This window comes from Perissodus microlepis, chromosome 10 (genome assembly GCF_051167445.1).
Source record: "Perissodus microlepis isolate ML-2025 ecotype Zambia chromosome 10, ASM5116744v1, whole genome shotgun sequence".
In the NCBI taxonomy this organism is placed as follows: Eukaryota; Metazoa; Chordata; class Actinopteri; order Cichliformes; family Cichlidae; genus Perissodus; species Perissodus microlepis.
The window spans coordinates 4,607,011-4,625,711 of record NC_140470.1 but is presented as its reverse complement, the minus strand read 5'-3'; the positions used below and the strand labels follow the sequence as shown (position 1 = coordinate 4,625,711).

General features: G+C 39.7%; 1 protein-coding gene and 1 pseudogene across 2 annotated transcripts; one reads left to right on the top strand and one right to left on the bottom strand.

Annotated features, from left to right (window-relative positions):
* Window positions 1-3,105: 3,105 nt before the first annotated feature.
* On the bottom strand, window positions 3,106-7,518 carry LOC146378658 (uncharacterized; annotated as a pseudogene). The gene is made up of 3 exons (XR_014801482.1): window positions 5,033-7,518; window positions 4,591-4,726; window positions 3,106-4,315 (listed from the first exon to the last, which is right to left on the bottom strand). The product of XR_014801482.1 is annotated as an uncharacterized LOC146378658 (transcript).
* Window positions 7,519-9,605: 2,087 nt separating this feature from the next.
* On the top strand, window positions 9,606-16,054 carry msantd2 (Myb/SANT DNA binding domain containing 2). The gene is made up of 4 exons (XM_084941558.1): window positions 9,606-10,086; window positions 12,499-12,754; window positions 12,845-12,908; window positions 13,031-16,054. The coding sequence occupies exons 1-4, from the start codon at window positions 9,655-9,657 to the stop codon at window positions 13,950-13,952; spliced, it is 1,674 nt and encodes a 557-aa protein (XP_084797684.1). The 5' UTR covers window positions 9,606-9,654; the 3' UTR covers window positions 13,953-16,054.
* The last annotated feature ends 2,647 nt before the right edge of the window (window positions 16,055-18,701 follow it).

Below are 18,701 nucleotides of genomic sequence, written 5' to 3'. Positions count from 1 at the left end.
GCTTATTACACCCCAATTTAGTTGCTCTAACGCACTGGGACGGATGATGATCACACACCGCCTCTTTGTCTACTGCAGCAAATTGACACTGAGAATTCAATCAACTTGGTGAACAGACAATTTAGATAAGCTCGAAAGTGCACACTTTGATTTAACAGGTGGTGCTTTATTTCAAAATGACCCGGGTCTCTGTTCGCTTTGCTGGTTGAGCTCCCAGATCGCACCCAATCTGTCTTCCTTAGCCTCCTATCGGAATCCCGGACGAGCCCCCAATTGTAAATATCAACACTTCACCGAGTTCTTTTGATTCCTCAGAGGCATCCGATGGAAGACAAAACACTGCTCAGTAGAAAATTTAACACTTTATTACTTCTAGAAGGGAGATGCCTCCTGCATGACACATTGTCGCGGATCTCAAAATGGTGGTGTGCCCCTAACAGTTTTATTACAGAAGCTCTCTCATTCTAGTCTAAACAACAGTGTCTCAGTAACTTTCCACTAGAGATGGTCCCCTCTTATCTACATTTTCCCAGGCAAGCGTGAGCGAGAGTCTGCAGCTTTCTACTCCCCAAGGACACATGGTCTAATGCCTTTATTTTTCAGGGCTGTGTCCACTTAATACTACACTATATAACTTTATAACACTTATTAATAAAAAAGCATAGCATTATTGAGGCACTGCAAATTATTTAATCCCAACACCAATCAGCATCTCCAGAACTGATGAAGTCACTAAGGAAGCTGCGACTCCTCTAAATATATTTCATCACGGGCCACGTACAGCTGATTTTGGCCTTCCATGAGTCAGACCAGTGTAACTACACATTTAATCCCTATGATTAATTAGTATAAGAAAAAAAGTGTAATTTTAACAATACATGCAGTTTTTTTCTGCATGAGGAAATAAATGTGTCAGAGTGGCTCTACAGGCTTAAATTGTAAGAGGTAAATGTTTAAAATTTACTTCTGGTAGCTCTTTGCCCAGACTGTCTTGTAATTACGAAACAGAAAATTGTTTGTTTCACAGAAAAAGTACAATTTTTTCTACTACAGTCCCATTATTTAAAAAAAACAAACAAACAAAAAAACTGTGAAAAATCTTTTCTGTTATTTAATTGTCTATCAATTACTTTACTACTTTAGTGTAGTATGAATGAAGCCTTGTGCAGGTCAATGGACTACTTGCACAATCGCTTCCGCGTTCTATGTAGTCCTGCCCCAGTGCTTCCGGTGTGGTTAAACCATGGCGACGTTCTACACTCGCTGCCTACAAGAGCTCCCAAAATTTAACATCACTGATGTTCATCGGATTTGCAGAGTGACGACTACCCCCGCCAGCAAATTAGATAAAGGATTTAAGTTATATGCTGCATCATATATACACAACTACGAAGGTAAGAAAACGTAAATTAACCGACAAAGAAACGCTAGCTAGCGTCAAATGCAAACACTACGTTACTCCGCTATGTCCTTCATTTGATGTCAATTCTCTATATTACATGTTTTATTAAACGGTATTTTATGTCGTCCGAAACTATAGTTTAGGTTTTCTTAACTAATGTCACTTTTGTTGTTAGACACTGTTATAATAGCGTTAGGTAGTTGGCTAACTAAGGAGGTAGTTAACTACCTAATGCTACTCTTGCTAAGTGTAAAATATATATGTTTAAGACGTGCTGACATGAGTAATACAGAAATAATGCTAATGGTACTTGTATCTTTATTCAGTGTCCAATAAAGACAGGTTGTCAGGGGAGGTCGGTGTGAGAGCCTTGTGCTACAGGTCAATGAAGAAGAGTGAGGCACCACACAGACTAAGTGTAGGCAGGAAGCTGTGTAAAGTTGTTAATCCCCGTTCAGTGGGGTTCAGTTCATTTAAGCATTAGTTAAGTTCATTCCTAAAGGCCCATCAACTTGAATGTTTTCCTTGTCTCCCTGCTTTATCACTCCTAATTTGACTAGTCAGATAGTTAAATCAACGTGTGTTTGGGTGATCAGAAACATTTGACACCAAGTTAATACTGCAAATATACACAATCAAAGTTATTACAGTTATCAAGGATGGTTAAGTTGTTTTAATAGGGAGAGAAGGAAACACTAAGCATTCAGGAGGGTAAGCCTGTAGGGGTCAGTAACCATAACACTGAACTATGTTCCTGTTCGGCTCTTCCATGAAGATGTTACATTTTTAAATTTTTGTTCTTTCTTCTTAGATTAAGCTTCTGGATTCATCGCTGGTGATACTGACACATAGTCAGTGCTCCTGTGTGGCAGGCGCTGTTATGTGCAGTCACACAGTGGCACTGCTCTTCCAAACAGCACACTACTCACAACTCAGAGTGCCGGTTGTCCCCCCTGTGCATAGCTGCACGGAATCTGAACAGCAATGGCACAAGCCACGGACAGTGGTAATTTAAATGAGGTTAAAGTTTTTGAATTAGTCCATGTTTACATATGAACAGCAACACCATCCATAGTAAATGTGTCTTCTGTTAGGGTGTGAAGCCAGGACCCATCAACTCCATGATCTTCACTAAGCCGGTACCAAATAGGATGGCCCAGACTGGAGTACGGTAATTAGATTTGTAAAATTTGGTTTCATGTGTTACAAATGTATGTTGCTATTCGTTCATACATACATGTGTCAGAATAGGTATTAATTTACATACAACATTACACTTTCTGAAGACGGCTAACTCAGTCATGTACATATACATCCCAGTCTCTAACTTATGCACCACTGTTTTACACCTTTTAGTTTTTAGTTTAGTTGTTGTTCAACTGCTCATCAGTGGGATGCAGTGGTGTGACTTTGTTGTGTGGGCACAAGAGGACTACCTAGTGCAAAGAATATACATGGATACAGATGTGCACAATGCAATCAGAGAAAAGGCAGACTATTTCTTTTTTTACATATATATGCCAAGATACCTGTGTTTGGAAAAATGAACAGTGAAAACATAGCAAAAAGAAAAACAGATCCTTCAGGCTGGCTGGAACAAAATAACTGATGTTTTATTTGCAATGTATTTCATGAATTTTTTTGTTGTTACATGTTACTTTTATGTGAAATCAATAAACTGTTATTTAAGCAATGGTATCAATTTCATTTTTTAAAAACACACATTAAAACATTGAATTTGTGTAGAACTTATTTACATAGTATTTAAAACTCCATGCCTAGCATACTGATATACATTTAGACAATAACACAACTGAATGAAGAAAATGACAAATGGTATTTTTGATGTTACAAAAGCACAATGTCACTTATGATTTTAAAACGATTTAGTGATTTACTTTATAATTTTGATAAACAATTTTGTTGAATCTGAATAGTAATATAGTAGTATAATTAAACAGTATTATTAACATTCAACATTTGCAATGAATTTGAATTATCAATAACTGAAACTCAACTATCAGCACTCAAGTGCCAGTTCTGTAATCAAGTATTGTCAGCTGAGAAGGAAGAAATGCAACTGTAGTGGCCTCAGCTGCAGGTCATTTTCCATAAGTTACTTGTACTGGCACTGGTGTCTTGGGAAAAATCCATCTTGTCTCACTTAACCCATTTTTTAACTAATGCTGTGTTCTGGTAATTTGACAGCATACGTGCTACTGCAAACAGTTGGTTGATATTGTAAACATGTGACATGGTAATGATGCTATCAAAAAGTTTGTTCTGTTTGATCCTCCTAATGACTCGCTCCACATGCACCCTGAGTCTGGCTATGGCCTGCGTCTCCTTAACCTGGTATGCTGGCTTCTGCTTCTGCTTAGATAGAAAAGGTGGGCAGTACACTTTGCATTTACAACAATCGGTGATTAGGAAGCCCTTATCTACCATCACTGCCATGTCTTCAGTCAACTTCTCAGCAATGCCTGATTGTTTGAATAGTTCCTTGTCACTAACCGAACCAGCATACAGATTAGAGATGAATGTCACTGGACCATGTGGAGCTATGCCAACCAGGGCTTTCATCGTACAGTGGGATTTGTACGAAGAGTACATTTCACTTTAGAGAAGTGGTGAGGATGGTGTCTGACACCTCAGCTCTGTACAGTCAAGGATCATCTGGGTGTCTGAGAAATCTTTGAATTCCTCAGGGAGGTAAGCTTGCACTTCTTCACGTGTAAGCCAAATGCATTGAGACCCCAGTGCAGTGGCAAGAAAATTTGTCCATGTTGCAATAATGCGGCTCACTATGGACTGGTGTATGTTAAATCGGTGTGCCAGGTCCCTCTCCTTCAAACCAACTGACAGGAAAACCAGGAAAAGAAAAAACTCGTCAATTGGCTGTAGCAGCTGCCTCTGGAAGGTGAAAACAAAAGGGAAAATGTTACTCCTTAAGCTATGAACTAGTAAAATTATGCTTTTCTTGGCTAAATGTTTTGTAATGGTTATGCATACCATACCGTACCAGGGGGTAAACAATGAGGTGCTGTAGTACACAGTATGTAAAGGATACTGAGTCTAGCATACATACACCTGTGTATGTATGCTATTGTACATTATGTAATGTTATTGTACATAAATACAATAACATTACACCTCTAGTTCTAACTACCAACAAACCCATAACCTACCGTTGATGTTCGTGCAGGTGTCAACACTTCTTCGTTCTGATTGGCAGCTGACTTGGCTCTTGAAACCCGGATCATTTTATAGATGCAAGGCTCAATCAAAAACCAGAATGCCATCAAATGATCATAGCTTGGAAATCTATTCACGAGAGAGACATACATCGTGTCAATCATTAATTAACATCCAACATTGGCATAAAAATAATGTAAACTGTGACAAATATGCTAATGGTATGCTGTATAAAATAGTCTGATTAAGAGTCTATTTGGTGTTGTATTTTACCTGTAGCATTAGGATATCGTTTAAATACTAAAGCATCTACATGAAACATACAATCAGCAGAGAAAAAGTAAATATCTATTTTGTTTTCATTAAGACTGGAAACACTTGAAATTTAACCTTGGTATATTTTAAACAGTTAGCTTGAATAGAACTTAGGTGTACCTGGTATAGAATCGGATGTCAGTGTCGGAGCCAGCAAAAAGCTGTAACCCAAATTCTCACTGGACACGTAACTCCTGTATTTCCTTTCTCAGAGTCTCCACGTCTTTGGACAGGTCTTCTGCAGCTGATGCAGATATGTCCAATGCAGACGGCTCAGGGACTGAGCAGTAGTCATGATCTCTTGTAAGACTGTGCTCTTCTTGATCGTCAGGAGGAACTAGCTCAGGGCGTCGCTACGTTCTCCCCCAAACACTACGCCGCGGTGGTTCAACTTTATAGCCATTCCACTCAGAAAAGTGTTGGTACAGCACCTTTAATAAGCCGCCTTCGACCATCGAGGGTTGTTGGCTCTATGAGTTGATCACTGGCAAAGTGTCTGCAGCAGACCCTGGTGTGAGAGGTAATCGTGAAATGATCCCGGCGTATGTTTACCAGCCATTGTCTTCTCAAGTCAGAATGGGTCAGAACGCCATGAAAACTTAGTATGCCGTTAAATTTGGCTGAAGCCGAACAAAGTGGGACACAGCAATGTTCGGAGTATTTCTTCTCCTGTTTTTGAAAATGTTCTGTTTTAAATACTTTCCTTTTTATACTCATTCTGAAGCGACATTAGCATAGCTACCGACAGATAAACAAACATACCGGAAACGCCCAAGCGGTAGTATTTGGAAACGGAAATACGTCACATGCCCTAGTGCAAGTAGTCCATTAAGTCACAGTTAAAAATCTTATATTTATGCTCTCCTTTACTCCCAAAGCCATTCAGTAAGACTAAATTAGAGTGTTTGCCAGGCCACTTCTGCTTCCTGCGGCCTTATGTTTGACACAGCTAGTCTAACAGCCAGGGGACTGGATCTATCAGCTGTGTTTGAGCTGTTTTTGATGTCTAGATCATTTTTAACAGAATTGTTATCTTTTATCATTTTTGTAAGTATTATTGCAGACTGTTTAGTACCGACCATACAAGTGCGTGCATTTGTTTTAACTGAATGTTTTTTTAGTTTGTTACTAATTAACTGATATGTGCATTTGCAGCTGTACGTAATATCCTCCTGAAAAACAGCCTATTCATTTATGTCCTCTGAAATGGAGATTTGTTTTTGGTCTCTATCTTTTGACTTATGAGTCCCGATGTACTAAATAGAGGACATCCTGGGCTTTCCATTGATATCTCAGGTGTTTGGGTGGCCTCTATTACTTCCAAATAGGAAGGAAATCCCCCAAAAAGTTCAGTGGGAGGGCATGGATGCAAGTTGTTAACCATGCTTGCTAGCTTTAGATGATACCAGCAGTCCATATGGACCAAATGCATTCTTGTCTGGCAGCATAACAAACCCAAAACACTAACACCAAAGATCTAAAACCGTGATATCACTGTGACATCGTGGTCTCTATTTGAGGGTCATTTCCTTCTTAAATAATACAAGTTAAAATAATTGATGACAGCACGATAGCAAGCATGAACAAACAATAATAAAAACACTAGCAGGTTCTTTCACACTTCATGCCGTGAACCACCATGCACACTTCAGCATTCATTGGTCTAGGTGTAGGCTGCTGGTGCTGCTTCCATACACTGCACATTCATAATATTGTCAATCCAAACACGTTATGTATCAATTATGTTTCTGTGTGAAATCCCAGAAGAAGAAAAAACCCTATACAAGGTGAAGGTCTATTAGTCTATTAATTTATTATTATTAATTAAGTTATGGGGTTGGGTGTTGATACTGGAGTGCAAAATTACTGATGGAAGATGGACAAGAAAAGGTCAAAGCCATCAGATCCTCAGTTTAGAAAAAATGAGAAAAGAAGAGGAGAAACAAGCAAAAGATACAGGTAAGCAGATGTGTCTTTGGATAATGGCAGGTATTTTGTATCCTGAAAAAAATAACATTCATTAGTAGGCAGCTGTGGCTACAACCAGGGGCGATTCTAGGATTAGAGCTTTGGGGGTGCTGAGCACCCAGAGAGCTGCCCAGCCAGGCAAGATAAACTTTACACGTCACGATGAGACTTCTTCCCTGTCTCTGTCAGTCCCTGCATCCTTAAATGTCTCCAGTTGTCCCGAGTTCTTTCTGATTGTCTCATTGGTGCATTTAAACCCCTGGTCCTCCCTGTCCTCATCGTCTGTTGTCTTCTTCTCCGTTATCAGTCATCATAATTTTACCATCTCTGTGCAAGTCCGCAAATTTCTTTATTAAATCATAAGATTCTTAAATTCCTCAAGTCTCTCTGTGCCTGGGTCCTCGTCACAAAACATGACATCACTGTTTTGTACATTTTAACAAAATTTAATCCCCACATTTGTGAAAGAAAAACAAAACACTTTTTTGAAAAGTCTGTAACAAAACCATCAAATCTGATAAAGGTTATTTAAATGCTGCTAAAGAAGAATGGATTGGAATAGAAAAAATACATATCCTAACCTTAATTACTGGGGGAGAATAATGAATGATGCTCATAGTGAGTAAAAAGTAAACTGAGTGCATTTTTTGGACAGAGATTCACTTTTAATGTGTATGTGTAATATAATACATAAAAAATACTCCCAAAACAGAATAAATTATTACAAATAAATTATTACAAAATATTAATAAAAAAAACTATAAAAATGGAGGCAACTTTGCCTGTAGTTGAATATATAAAATGTATGAAAAAATCTTTACTGCAGATACTAATTTTTACTAATTTAATAATAATAATTTTGTGTTGTAAGATTTAGGGGTTTCATGCTTTCATAGTGGTCCCTGGGAGAGCTTGACATTTTTATCAGGTGGTACACACTGTAAAAAGTTTGAGAAACACTGATAAGTGTATGTGTGCTTTTGGAAAACATTTAAAGCTGCAGTACAGAATCTTGAAAAAAGCTTAAAACATTTGTAGAATATAAACAGAGCATCTGCTTCTCTTTACAGCTCCTCACTCCACCAGGGCTGTTTGGCACTTTCTGATAGTGTGCAAATGTGATGTACGTACTGCAGCAGTCATACAGACAACTGGACGGTCCTAAAGTTGGCCTACCTATTACTGGCTGAGGTTTTAGCAGAGTTGTGGCTGAACCACATAAAAATATATTATTAATTTTAATCTCCCCAATCAATGATAATGTTATGTTTGAATGTTGTTAGAGAGGGTCAAAAATGCTTCAAACCAGTTTGTTTAGCAGATTCTGTATAGCAGCTTTAATATAGGAGGACACAACTTCCAGATTGTGTGAGTAAAATCAGGTTTTTTCTCTTTGTCAGTTTAACAGTTTCTGTTTTGCCTGTCACTGTTCCTTGTCTGTTTTCTTACCTGGTTCTTCCTGATCTTGTACTTTCTCCTCACGTTCCCTCTTTCCTCTCTCCCTCTTCGGACTGACAATCATACACAAATAGATTGTATACAATTAGATGAAAAATTACATTAATATGAAAAAAATACTATTAAGATCACTAATGATAGTCCTCTCTGTGTACTTTCAACCAAAAGGCAAATAACCAAACCGCATAAACATCTAATAAAAGATATAAATATTGAAACACTGATCCAACATTATTCCTGATTCACGGATCATTTGATTTTACACTTTTACCTGAATGTGGCTCCTTTTTTTGAAAAAACTTCCTTATATCCCTTATAAACATGGCTGTCTCGCTGTACACAAACACACACACACACACACAACAGGAGTTATAAGGTTAATGGGCATTCAGTCAGTTAGCTAGTTAGTATCCATTTCTAACAGGACAGTGGTAACAACAGTAGGCTACGTTTTAGATTTTAAATAGGCTGTATAAATTTCAATGGGAGCAACAGGACAATGAAATGTCGCTGAATTTACTACAGAACAGGACGGATTGTAGGGTAGCAAACATTGTCGGAAAACACGTTTTCAACACTGCAGGTTACCTGGGTGTAATGTTTTTCAGCTAAAAAGAAACATGGTCTGACTCCTACCTAACTATATAAAGAGTAACTGAAGGTTAAATGCAGCTAATATGTCCAGTTTTAAGCCAGGCACTTACACCTCAGCTCTGCTGCGTCTCAGCTAGAGCCAGAGCAGGGGAGAGGCGAGCTGGGACAAACCATTTTGGGAGGGGGGTTATCTATACTTTTGTTGTTAAAATGTTATGTCTCAAACAAGTACAGTTTTTTTTGCTTTTTATATTTTTAGTAGTGTGTCACACAAACAGCAAATATTGTCAAAAAAAAGTCAAAAAAGTAAGAAATCTTTGGGGGTGCTTTGATTCATTTTTGGGGAAAGCACCCCCAAAGATTTTTGGTTCATGTTTGATTCATTTTTAAAAATGGGCTAAAATCGCCCCTGGCTACAACTGTAGCTTGCCTCCACCAGTGTGTGAATGAATAGTGGAATTGTAAAGCGCCATATAAATGCAATCCATTATTATATTTTTTTTTTCATCTTTCCATCAAATGTGGATATTTTGCTTGTAAATCCTTTTGGATATCATTTTTTATTAATTGTAGTTCGTCATCAGTGAGATGGCAACACAAATACAATAACTGAGTGCAATGAGAAACTGGTTTAGACTACATAATCCCTCCAGGATCCACGCCGTGCTTTTTTCCAAGCCGGACGTCACTTTCCCTCCCCTCCCCTTAGCAACAGAGGCAACATGGCGGCGTCCAGTAACACAGAGCATTCTCCAGAGATATCGACGCCGTTAAAGGTACCGAAAACCGAGGTGCCATCCCCTGAATCGGAGGATTTGAGTGACAGTAATCAATATCACTCTAATCCCTCGACGCCAAACCGCTTCTCGCCTTTGAACGTGAGCTCGGGGGCTGCGGGCCGGAACACGGCCTCATCCTCCTCCAACAGCTTCACGGCTTGCCGAGGGATGTCGTGGACGCCCTCCGAGACAAACGCCCTCATCGCAGTGTGGGGTAACGAGAGGCTGACGGAGGCGAGGATGCAGCAGCTGGAGGTCGCCGGCACCGTGTTCTCTGGTAAGGCCCCCGGTCCTGCCATGTACGAACGGGTGTCCAGAGCCTTGTCGGAGCTGGGATACGAGAGGACCCCGTCCCAGTGCAGGGAGAGGATGAAGGTAAATGAGCTTCAGAGGATGCAACAATAGCTTTAACATCACATACTAACCCTCCATCACCAGCACCTGGACCTGTAGCTGTGACACTGAGGTGGAGCTGCTACCTGTTAATCTACAGTGTGGCTCACACGCAGATAAACAAGTTCAATCATATTTTAACGTGTTGTTTCTGCTAAACACAAGTGCGCTCTGTGGACATGGCTGCACTCATCCCGCCTCCCTCACATGTACAGGAGGCTAATTGCGGCTGTCATGCCTGTTATTGTGCGTCTTCTGTTTATAACCACTTCAATTATCAGAAATGATATCCTTTATTAGAGTGAAGTCAGTTCCCTTTGATTTATTCATCTGACTTCCTGTAACAGACACACAGATGAATGTTGCACACAAGTCATTAGAAAGGTCCTTAACACTTTATAATGATCATCACTCATATATGTTAAATAGAAACTCAGTCAAGTGTTATATTACTGTTAACAAACCGTAAAGTGATAATAATATTTTCCAGTTGTTATTAATGTTGCAATTTATGTCATTAGTTTATTCAATCAAATTTTATTTGCACCATCTGCTGCACCATTATTAAATGTTACTGTTGTGTCATTACTGAGATTAACATACTGGACAAGCTGCTGCTGGCTCTGCTTTAAACTGCTCTGAGATCAGCTTCCATCTATGCTTTGTGTGGCTACCATTAGGAAGTAAACAAGCCCTCCTCATCGTCACAGATGGGCTTATTCTTGTTAAGCACCTTGGCCAACATGTGTGATAAGCAAAACTTTGCATAACTAGACAGGAAGTCAGCTCCTGCCATGCTCAGTTTAATAAAACAGCGGTTCACTTGTGGCCATTCCAGGCTCCATTTGCCTAAGTGACCCTCTAATGTATTTACTAGCAGGTCATATGTCAATCAACGGTATTCTTCACTCTCACTGGTTGTCTCTTCAGTCGCTCGCCTGAAAGTTGAACACGGGTCCCACCAACTTTGCATCACATGCAGTTATTTCATCCATGGAGACTTGAAGTTGCCAAATATCATTCACTTTCTAGAGTCTCTGGGTACGCACTTTACTGTGAATCGTGCATATGGAAATTAATGCTGTTCTCAGATTGGTTGTTCTAGGGTACTTACATTCAGTCAGACTCATTCAAACAAAAGTACATTTCTATTTTTGGAAAGCTGCAGGGAACTCTAGTTTTCTGGACAGGTTTTTGTCCATGTTAAACATGGCCTGTGGAAACACTCTAGTAGAACCCAATGGATTTATCGGCAGGTAGATGTTAACAGCAAATGTTTTTATAATTATTATTATTTCTTGAAACAGCAAATGTTAGCTGTTTGCTAATATTTGCAGTCTTTAAAAAGGCAAAAACAAAGTCAATTTAAAAAGAAAAGAGACGAGAGACACGTCCTTCAAATCTGAGCGTTGGTGTTGTATAGTTTGTCCACCAGATGGCACTGTAGAACTTCCCTGTTTGTAAATGAGTAAACAAATGATTCCGCATAACAAAGTCAGTTTATGTTTTGTGTGTATGAAAGAAGAAAATATATGGTGTATCTGTTTTACACCATATGGTGTATATATGGTGGTATACCGGCATATTGGATTTTTAAATAATGAAATTGTATTGGGTTGTTTTAAATCCTAAAACATTCGAGTGCTACAGTGCAATCGTAATCGCAGGGTTTTTTGTTTTTCACAGATACATTTAAAGCGCTAACCTTTTTGTCCGTTTGCATACGCAGCGATTTTGATTTGTTGACGTAAACACATACATCACATTGGTATGCGATAAAAACCTGATAAAGTGGATGCAGGCAGTGTCGTTCAAATTTCGATGTAATCTCCATTTAAATGGTGGTGCTGGATTTTTTCTTTTTGGTTTCATTTCAGTTCAAAATGTTGATGTTTCATCATCAAAAGTGCTGTTTTGCATTGTTTTGTTTTTGTTGTTGTTTCGGCATATGATAAGATCTGTCTCTGCCTTGGAGACCGATGAGGGCTGACCATGTTGTGGCTGGATTAGGCATCTTGCTGAGGGTAGGACAGGCAGGTGGTGAAGGAGGCAGCTAGGTATGAGCTGCACCTTTCAGGGCCAGGCATAGGTGTAACCCGCACCACAGCATTTGTCATCACAGTGTTGTGAATTAACTTAAAGAGCAGTAAAAAGTGTGATTTCTTAAATAAACGTGTACTTATTGTTCTGTGCATTTAACCAAACTAGATTATTCATTACCCTTAAAGCAACAGGTGGTGTTTTAAGAATGCATTTAGGAGAAATAATTGCTACACAGATACAAAAAACTTACCTACTGACTAGGTCAGCTTTTAGTAACAATGTAAAGAAGTGTAAAAATTGTAAAAATGTTCTTAATTGTGAAAGATGTGTTCATCCTCCTTTTACAAACAGACGCTGCGGCGCTGCTACAGCCGTGTGAAGGAGCACGGCATCGGTAAAAGGAAGAGCAGCTACACTATCGAGCAGCTGGAGAAGGTGTTCGGTCAGGGAGGCTGGGACTCCCAGAGCTGTGCCCCTGTGCTCATCAACAGCAGTGGGTTGTATCAGGAGATGGAGTCTGATGGTAGCACCCTGGAAGACTTCTCACAGGAGGACTGGTGCAACCAGGTGCTGGACTCGGCATTCCAGGAGGGAGACATGGAGACCGGTGAGTTTGGTGTTAGCTAGCGGATGACATCCAAAAAATATACGACACAGCAGGTGGTTTTGAACTCAGATTTGTGCTTTTTCCTACCAGACGAAATCCAGTTGCCTAAACACAGAGTCCTACAGATCCAAGCGGAGCTGTCAGAACAAACACAGTAAGTCAACGAGAATCAAGACTTATCCATCCTTGTAAATGCAACTCAGATTATGTTGGTGTTTATAAAATCTGCATAACCTCTCAAAAGCTGACATCACTGCTTTTTGATATTACACACAGAAAAAGGGACACAATGCAGACAGTGATCCATATTCTTGAGTCTGTGCAGCTGAAGTGGGAGCACTTTCAGACGTGGACTGAGTTTTCCCGGCTACACCTCTCCAACAAGCTGGCCATCTTTGCTGTGGGGTACAACACGCGCTGGCGTGAGCACGTGCGTTACCACTATGCTGAAATCAGCTCACAGGTGCCGCTTGGTAAACGGCTGCGTGAGTACTTCAACCCAGAGAAGCCTGAAGGCCGCATCATCATGACCAAAGTTCAGAAGATGAACTGGAAGAATGTCTACTACAAGTTTTTAGACATTACCATCAGCGAGGCGCGTTGCCTTGAGCTGCACATGGAGGTGGACTGGGTCCGTGTGTCCCAGTCAAAGGTGACGAGCTGCAGCAGAGGCACATCCCACTACCTCCTTCCTGGGGACATTCCCAAGGCGTATGGACTATACGCTATTGGCTACAAGGCAGCGTCGCCCTCTCATGGCACTGCTCAGACCTCTTCCCCGGGTGACAGTGAAGACCACAGCTTACCTCAGAGTGGGTTAGAGAATGGGGCTCAAAGCCAGTTTCATGGAGAAGGAGTAGAGCGTGGTGACAGGACTGGGGCTAAAGTCACTTACTGCTACCTGGGCATAGCTGAGGACAGGACCATACAGCAGTGTCTCTTTCAGCACTTTCAGGGCTCTGGCAAACACTATGTCCATGGTGAGCCCTCCGCTGTGACGCGGTTCCTGCAGGAGAACTGTCACGACGCTGGAACGAGTCAGACGGACGAGGCAGGTGAAGACTCACCTGAGCGTTGTGCCATTTACATCAAATTTATTGAGGTGGAGCTGGACTTCCTCTCTGCAGGCTCCCTGGTGGAGTGCCTGGAAACTGCTGTTGGCTATTCCTTAAAATACAACAGCAAAGAAACGTTGTAACCACTCCTCACTGTTTCAGATTTGTACCGTTATAACTAACTTATACAGCCAATACGGCAGCAGGAAAGGTGTCTGTAATAAAGCATGGATGTGGAAGTTTTATGATTATCGGCAGATTTTCAAACTATGATCTAGTGAATTGTCTGAAAATTGTGAAAGGTGACCAGGGAGATAAAATGTTTTTTTTAAAGGGGACCTGTTCTGCTCTGACTGTAGGACCAGAGCAGCTCTTCAAAAAGAGCCTTGATCTTATACTGGTCCTTGGTGCAGCTCATCCACTGTCAGAAACAATCACCTTTATTCCTCATACCTTCAACTTACTTTCTCCTGATAGGCTGCCCCTCAAAAACAAAAAGTGTGGCACTTCTGTTCTCTCAGCCAGAACTGTGCGCCCACGATGCCCAAATGAAACATTTCCACTCTTACTGGCATCTCTGTGAGGCTGATTATTTAGAGTAGTTTGGTTGACAGCGACTACTTGCACATGTCACAAATACAACGGTCTACATTTATTTATTTTGTTTGACAAATAAATGCCACAAATGATCATACCTGAAAAAGTTTAATGTGTTTGAAAGCAGAAGTCAAAATTATTGTGTATCACTAAAATATGTGCAGGTGATTTTCTGCAGATGAGTCTGATTTTCTTGTTCGTTTGTGTTTCAGTTGCCTCAAGTTGAAATTTTTTTATCAAGTCTAAAAGGAACAGTATACAATACAGGAAACATAATGTACAGACACGTATGCCTAACCTGTTACAGGGAAAAACAATACAAGAAGTGTGTACTGTTTTTTTTAGGCTGAGGTGCACTATTTAAGGATCTGCTGCTTTTCCAGTGTAGATACATATTGCCTCATCAGGGAGTGTTTGGTTGGCAAGGTGACTATTGCAGTATGCATCTGTCTACCTCAGTAGGATGTAGCAAAAATGGCAGCAAAAGGACCATAGTGTGTATTTATTCTGAAACTGCCTTTTATTTGACTGTCACAGTGTGGACACGAAAGTGTCACAGAGTGATTATTGGTGGAGTTATGCCTTAATTTTGCACATGTAAGAGGGCTGCAGGTCGGGATGCTTCGGTTAAAATTTCAGGTCAGAAACGAAGAGTAAATATTAGCAAGATAATCCATCAATGCACCCTTACCTTTCCAAACAATATGCTCTAATAGCACTAAATATTTTTTGTATTTACAGGATAAGACTGATGAATCCAAAAAATTGGCTTTTAAAAAATCAAAAATCTTACAACATGTAAATTTGACTGATTTCCATTAGAGGTCTTCTCACCAGGCATGTTTGCTACCAAGTTTATTTGATATTATTGACAGTAGAACAAAGACTGAACCATTGATTAATGTGTTGTCTCTTTGCCTCATAAATATTTTTCTTGATTGTAATGTTTAGAAATTAAAGACACCATTGGAAAAGTAGTAGTAAAATATATAAATTCCCTGATATCGTTCTTTAACTGAACTGCCCCTACTGACTGAACTAAGCAGCAGATGCATCATACACCATTTTAACAGGAGTGTAAGACACTGCGCAGTACCTGGAGCATCTCTGTCTGCAGCCATATCCTTGTGGATAATTAGACACTCTTCAGATCATACTGAGAAGTTATTAGCACCTCCCACATTCTGCTTTTTGCAAAACTAAATGGTGCCTGTGTTTGTGAAGTGTGCTCGCTTGCAGGTTTAAACCAGGCGCAGCTATAAGACTATAAGCTGAAGAGGGTAACTGATCCTTGACCAATAATCCTTTCTGAACAGGATTTCTGAGGGTATGTGCAATGTGCCAGGAAAGGACTGTGTAGAAAAGAAACAACAGGTAATTCCATTGTGAACTGATGTAAATGAAATGTAATATTCATTTATATATATATATATATATATATATATAAAGAAAATTCTGGCTTTAGCAAACTTGCAGTGTTCATTTGTTTGGGTATACAGTATATAAAGATGAATATGATATTTTCTATTTTATTGGTTGACACCATGTCCTGTATGTGATTGTTTCAAAGTCACTGTCTTGTATGTTTACATGTTTGAAAAACAATAAAGTGGACACTCACTGTCATTTGCCACACAGTGAGAATGGAGGTTTTGCTGGTGTGTGTGTGTGTGTGTTGAGCTTTAGGTCAGTACCTTGCGTACACCACACATATGCTATTAGAAGAAAATACTGGTGCTGCTACTGGTGATTCATATTTGAAGAGTTTTGCAGGTATAAAGTGTATGTAAAGACAAAGAATGACAAGGCAATGAGCTAAATCTCAAGTACGTTTTCAATGAATAAACAGGGTGAGAGTCTGTCACAGCAATAACATGAAAAGATAAACAGAATCACTAGTTAACCTAAACCAGCTGTAGGTGGAGGCTGAAGCACACAGACACAACTAATCCGGAGAACATACATGGGTTCAAACCAAGGGCCTTCTTTCTGCAAGGCAACAGTGCAACCTGGGCATCCCTGGACAACTTTCCTTCAGGATGAACTGGAGAAACCTTCTCTCAGTGCACTTTTTTGTTCATCAGGTCAGTGTATTTTGCAATGGAAGGGAAAGTGAAAGCAGTTAGGCATGCTCAGACTAAACATGTCACTCCCCCATGAGGCCAGCAGATGGCCATAGCAAGCTACCACTGGAAAACAACACAGTGTAGGGTACACCTGATGGTAATTTTGCATCCCTGAGAATTGACATGAAGTGTAGTCTGCTTACAAACAGTATAAACATGTGATGACATAAAATTAGTGACACAGGTGTGGACTAAAATGCTGAAGGAGACCAAACAACAACTGACACTGTACACTATACTTGACGTGTATGCAAAGGGACAATGCCACTGACCTTTTGGAAAGCAGCATTTGAAACTAGGACAAATATCTAGAGATTTTTCAGTGTCCAAATATCTGAAACAATATCGAAATCAGAGCAGTGTTTCATGTTCAAATAATAATAAAGTTACTAATAAAGAGGGGTTTTTTTTTATTATTTTTTAAAATCTTTTTATGATTTGTGCAGAAAGGCTCCAAATCATCCAGGCCATGACTATGTTTTGACCTGTTACATGACCAAAAACAAACAACATCACCACCTTTATAGTTATAATTGAATGTATTACGCTTGAGATGTTAGTAATGTTCCTCTTGAACATGAAGTATTGTTTCTCTTTCTGGTTCTTTCCATGGATAGCTGCTAAATGTACTGTTAGGTGTTAGATAGGAATATTTACCCTGTAAATCGGCCATTTATTTTTAAATTAATTAAATATTAATTTGCATATACAAGTTTTTAATTTGTACCATAATTGTTACACTCTTCCTTTTTTGCAATTTATTGCTTAAAATGTATTGTGCAATTTATTTAGACCAAAAACGTATCAAAAGTCAAACTTTACAAAACTGTATGTATCAAATCTATTAAACTTAAGAGGTCAGATCACTGCAGAATGTATTCGTATATAAATATATGTAATAAACCATTACAGTGTGATTATGTATGAACACATAAAAGATGTTGGACAGTCATATGTTTTTTTGTGTGTGTGTTCTTCAGGTTCTCTGCAGCACATTCAGTTGAGCAGCTCTTTGCTCCTATTACCAAAGAACAAAACAGAAAATTTGTACCATTCCAAATACTTCCGAAAAAATACATACAAAACCTTGACGACATTGGTATAAATCAGTTTTTATGTGCTTGCTGTTTTATTTCTTTGGGTTTGATTAAGTGTGGAGTGGATTGAGATAGGATATGTACAGGATATGTTTTGATGGGCTTAAAGAAAAACGAAACTGATAACAGGAGGAAGGAAATTTCTTTCATGTCTCGTTATAGGTCGTTAATTGGAGTGAGCAATATGTTCGGCCTCCAGGTGTCAGGTTTGTTTACCGTTTGACCAGCTCCTTGTAGCCGTTTGAGTTAGAAGCCTGGCCAAGAATGCAGCATGAGCCTCACTGATTTTTGCTCCTAAATACAAAACAGCATGTTTTGACAGCTTTTGCATGAATGCTGTGGATTTGAGCTGGAGGCCCAGATGCAGTTTACAACAACACAACAAAATCTCATCCCCGCAAAATTTGGACACTGCTTCTTTAGATTTAATCACGTGAGCAACCCCTGTTCACCTCTCATAATTGAGCAGTCTGCCTGCATTAGCCTCACCCTTGTTGCTGAGGCAACTGGGCAACCTCAGGAAATGAAATAAAGGGGTCTGACCACCTCGGAGAGGACAGGTCAGTCTTTCTTTTTGCAACAGGATGGTGAGCTCACCTTGGGAATTCACGTCAAGCCGTGTCGAGTCTGTTTCTCTGCTCTCAGAACCATGCCTCTTCACACATGATAGAACAGGAACTGAAGACTGGAGATTTTAAAGTGGAGGTGAGGGAAAAGGATGGAGCTTTAGATGTGGGGGGTTGAAAACAGACTGATTGTTAGAAAAGCTTGAGCTGTGGTGTTTAAAATAAGCAGTTTAAAACTGTTTATGTTCCTATTTGTATTTTTTAAATGAAAATTCAAGGACTCAGTAGTGAAGGAAGTAATGCAGTTTTTTGTTTGTTTGTTTTTTTGTTGTTATTTGATTTTTTTCATTACATATGAAATCATAGCGTGCCATTAGCTTCTCCAAGCAGTATGATCATGGTGCTGTCCAGCAAATTCAGACATTGTTGGATGTCTGTATTTGTGACGTTCACTGGCTTGTTCTGGGAAGTTGCTGTGGTCTGCTCTTAGGTCCATCAGCCACTGG

What these genes read in the sequence shown, in the direction of transcription:
- msantd2 (XM_084941558.1), top strand. Translation starts at nt 9,655, where the DNA reads ATGGCGGCGTCCAGTAACACAGAGCATTCTCCAGAGATATCGACGCCG. An exon ending in GGAGGGAGACATGGAGACCG is followed by an intron (nt 12,755 to 12,844) that starts GTGAGTTTGGTG and finishes TTTTCCTACCAG; the next exon opens with ACGAAATCCAGTTGCCTAAA. An exon ending in GAGCTGTCAGAACAAACACA is followed by an intron (nt 12,909 to 13,030) that starts GTAAGTCAACGA and finishes TATTACACACAG; the next exon opens with AAAAAGGGACACAATGCAGA.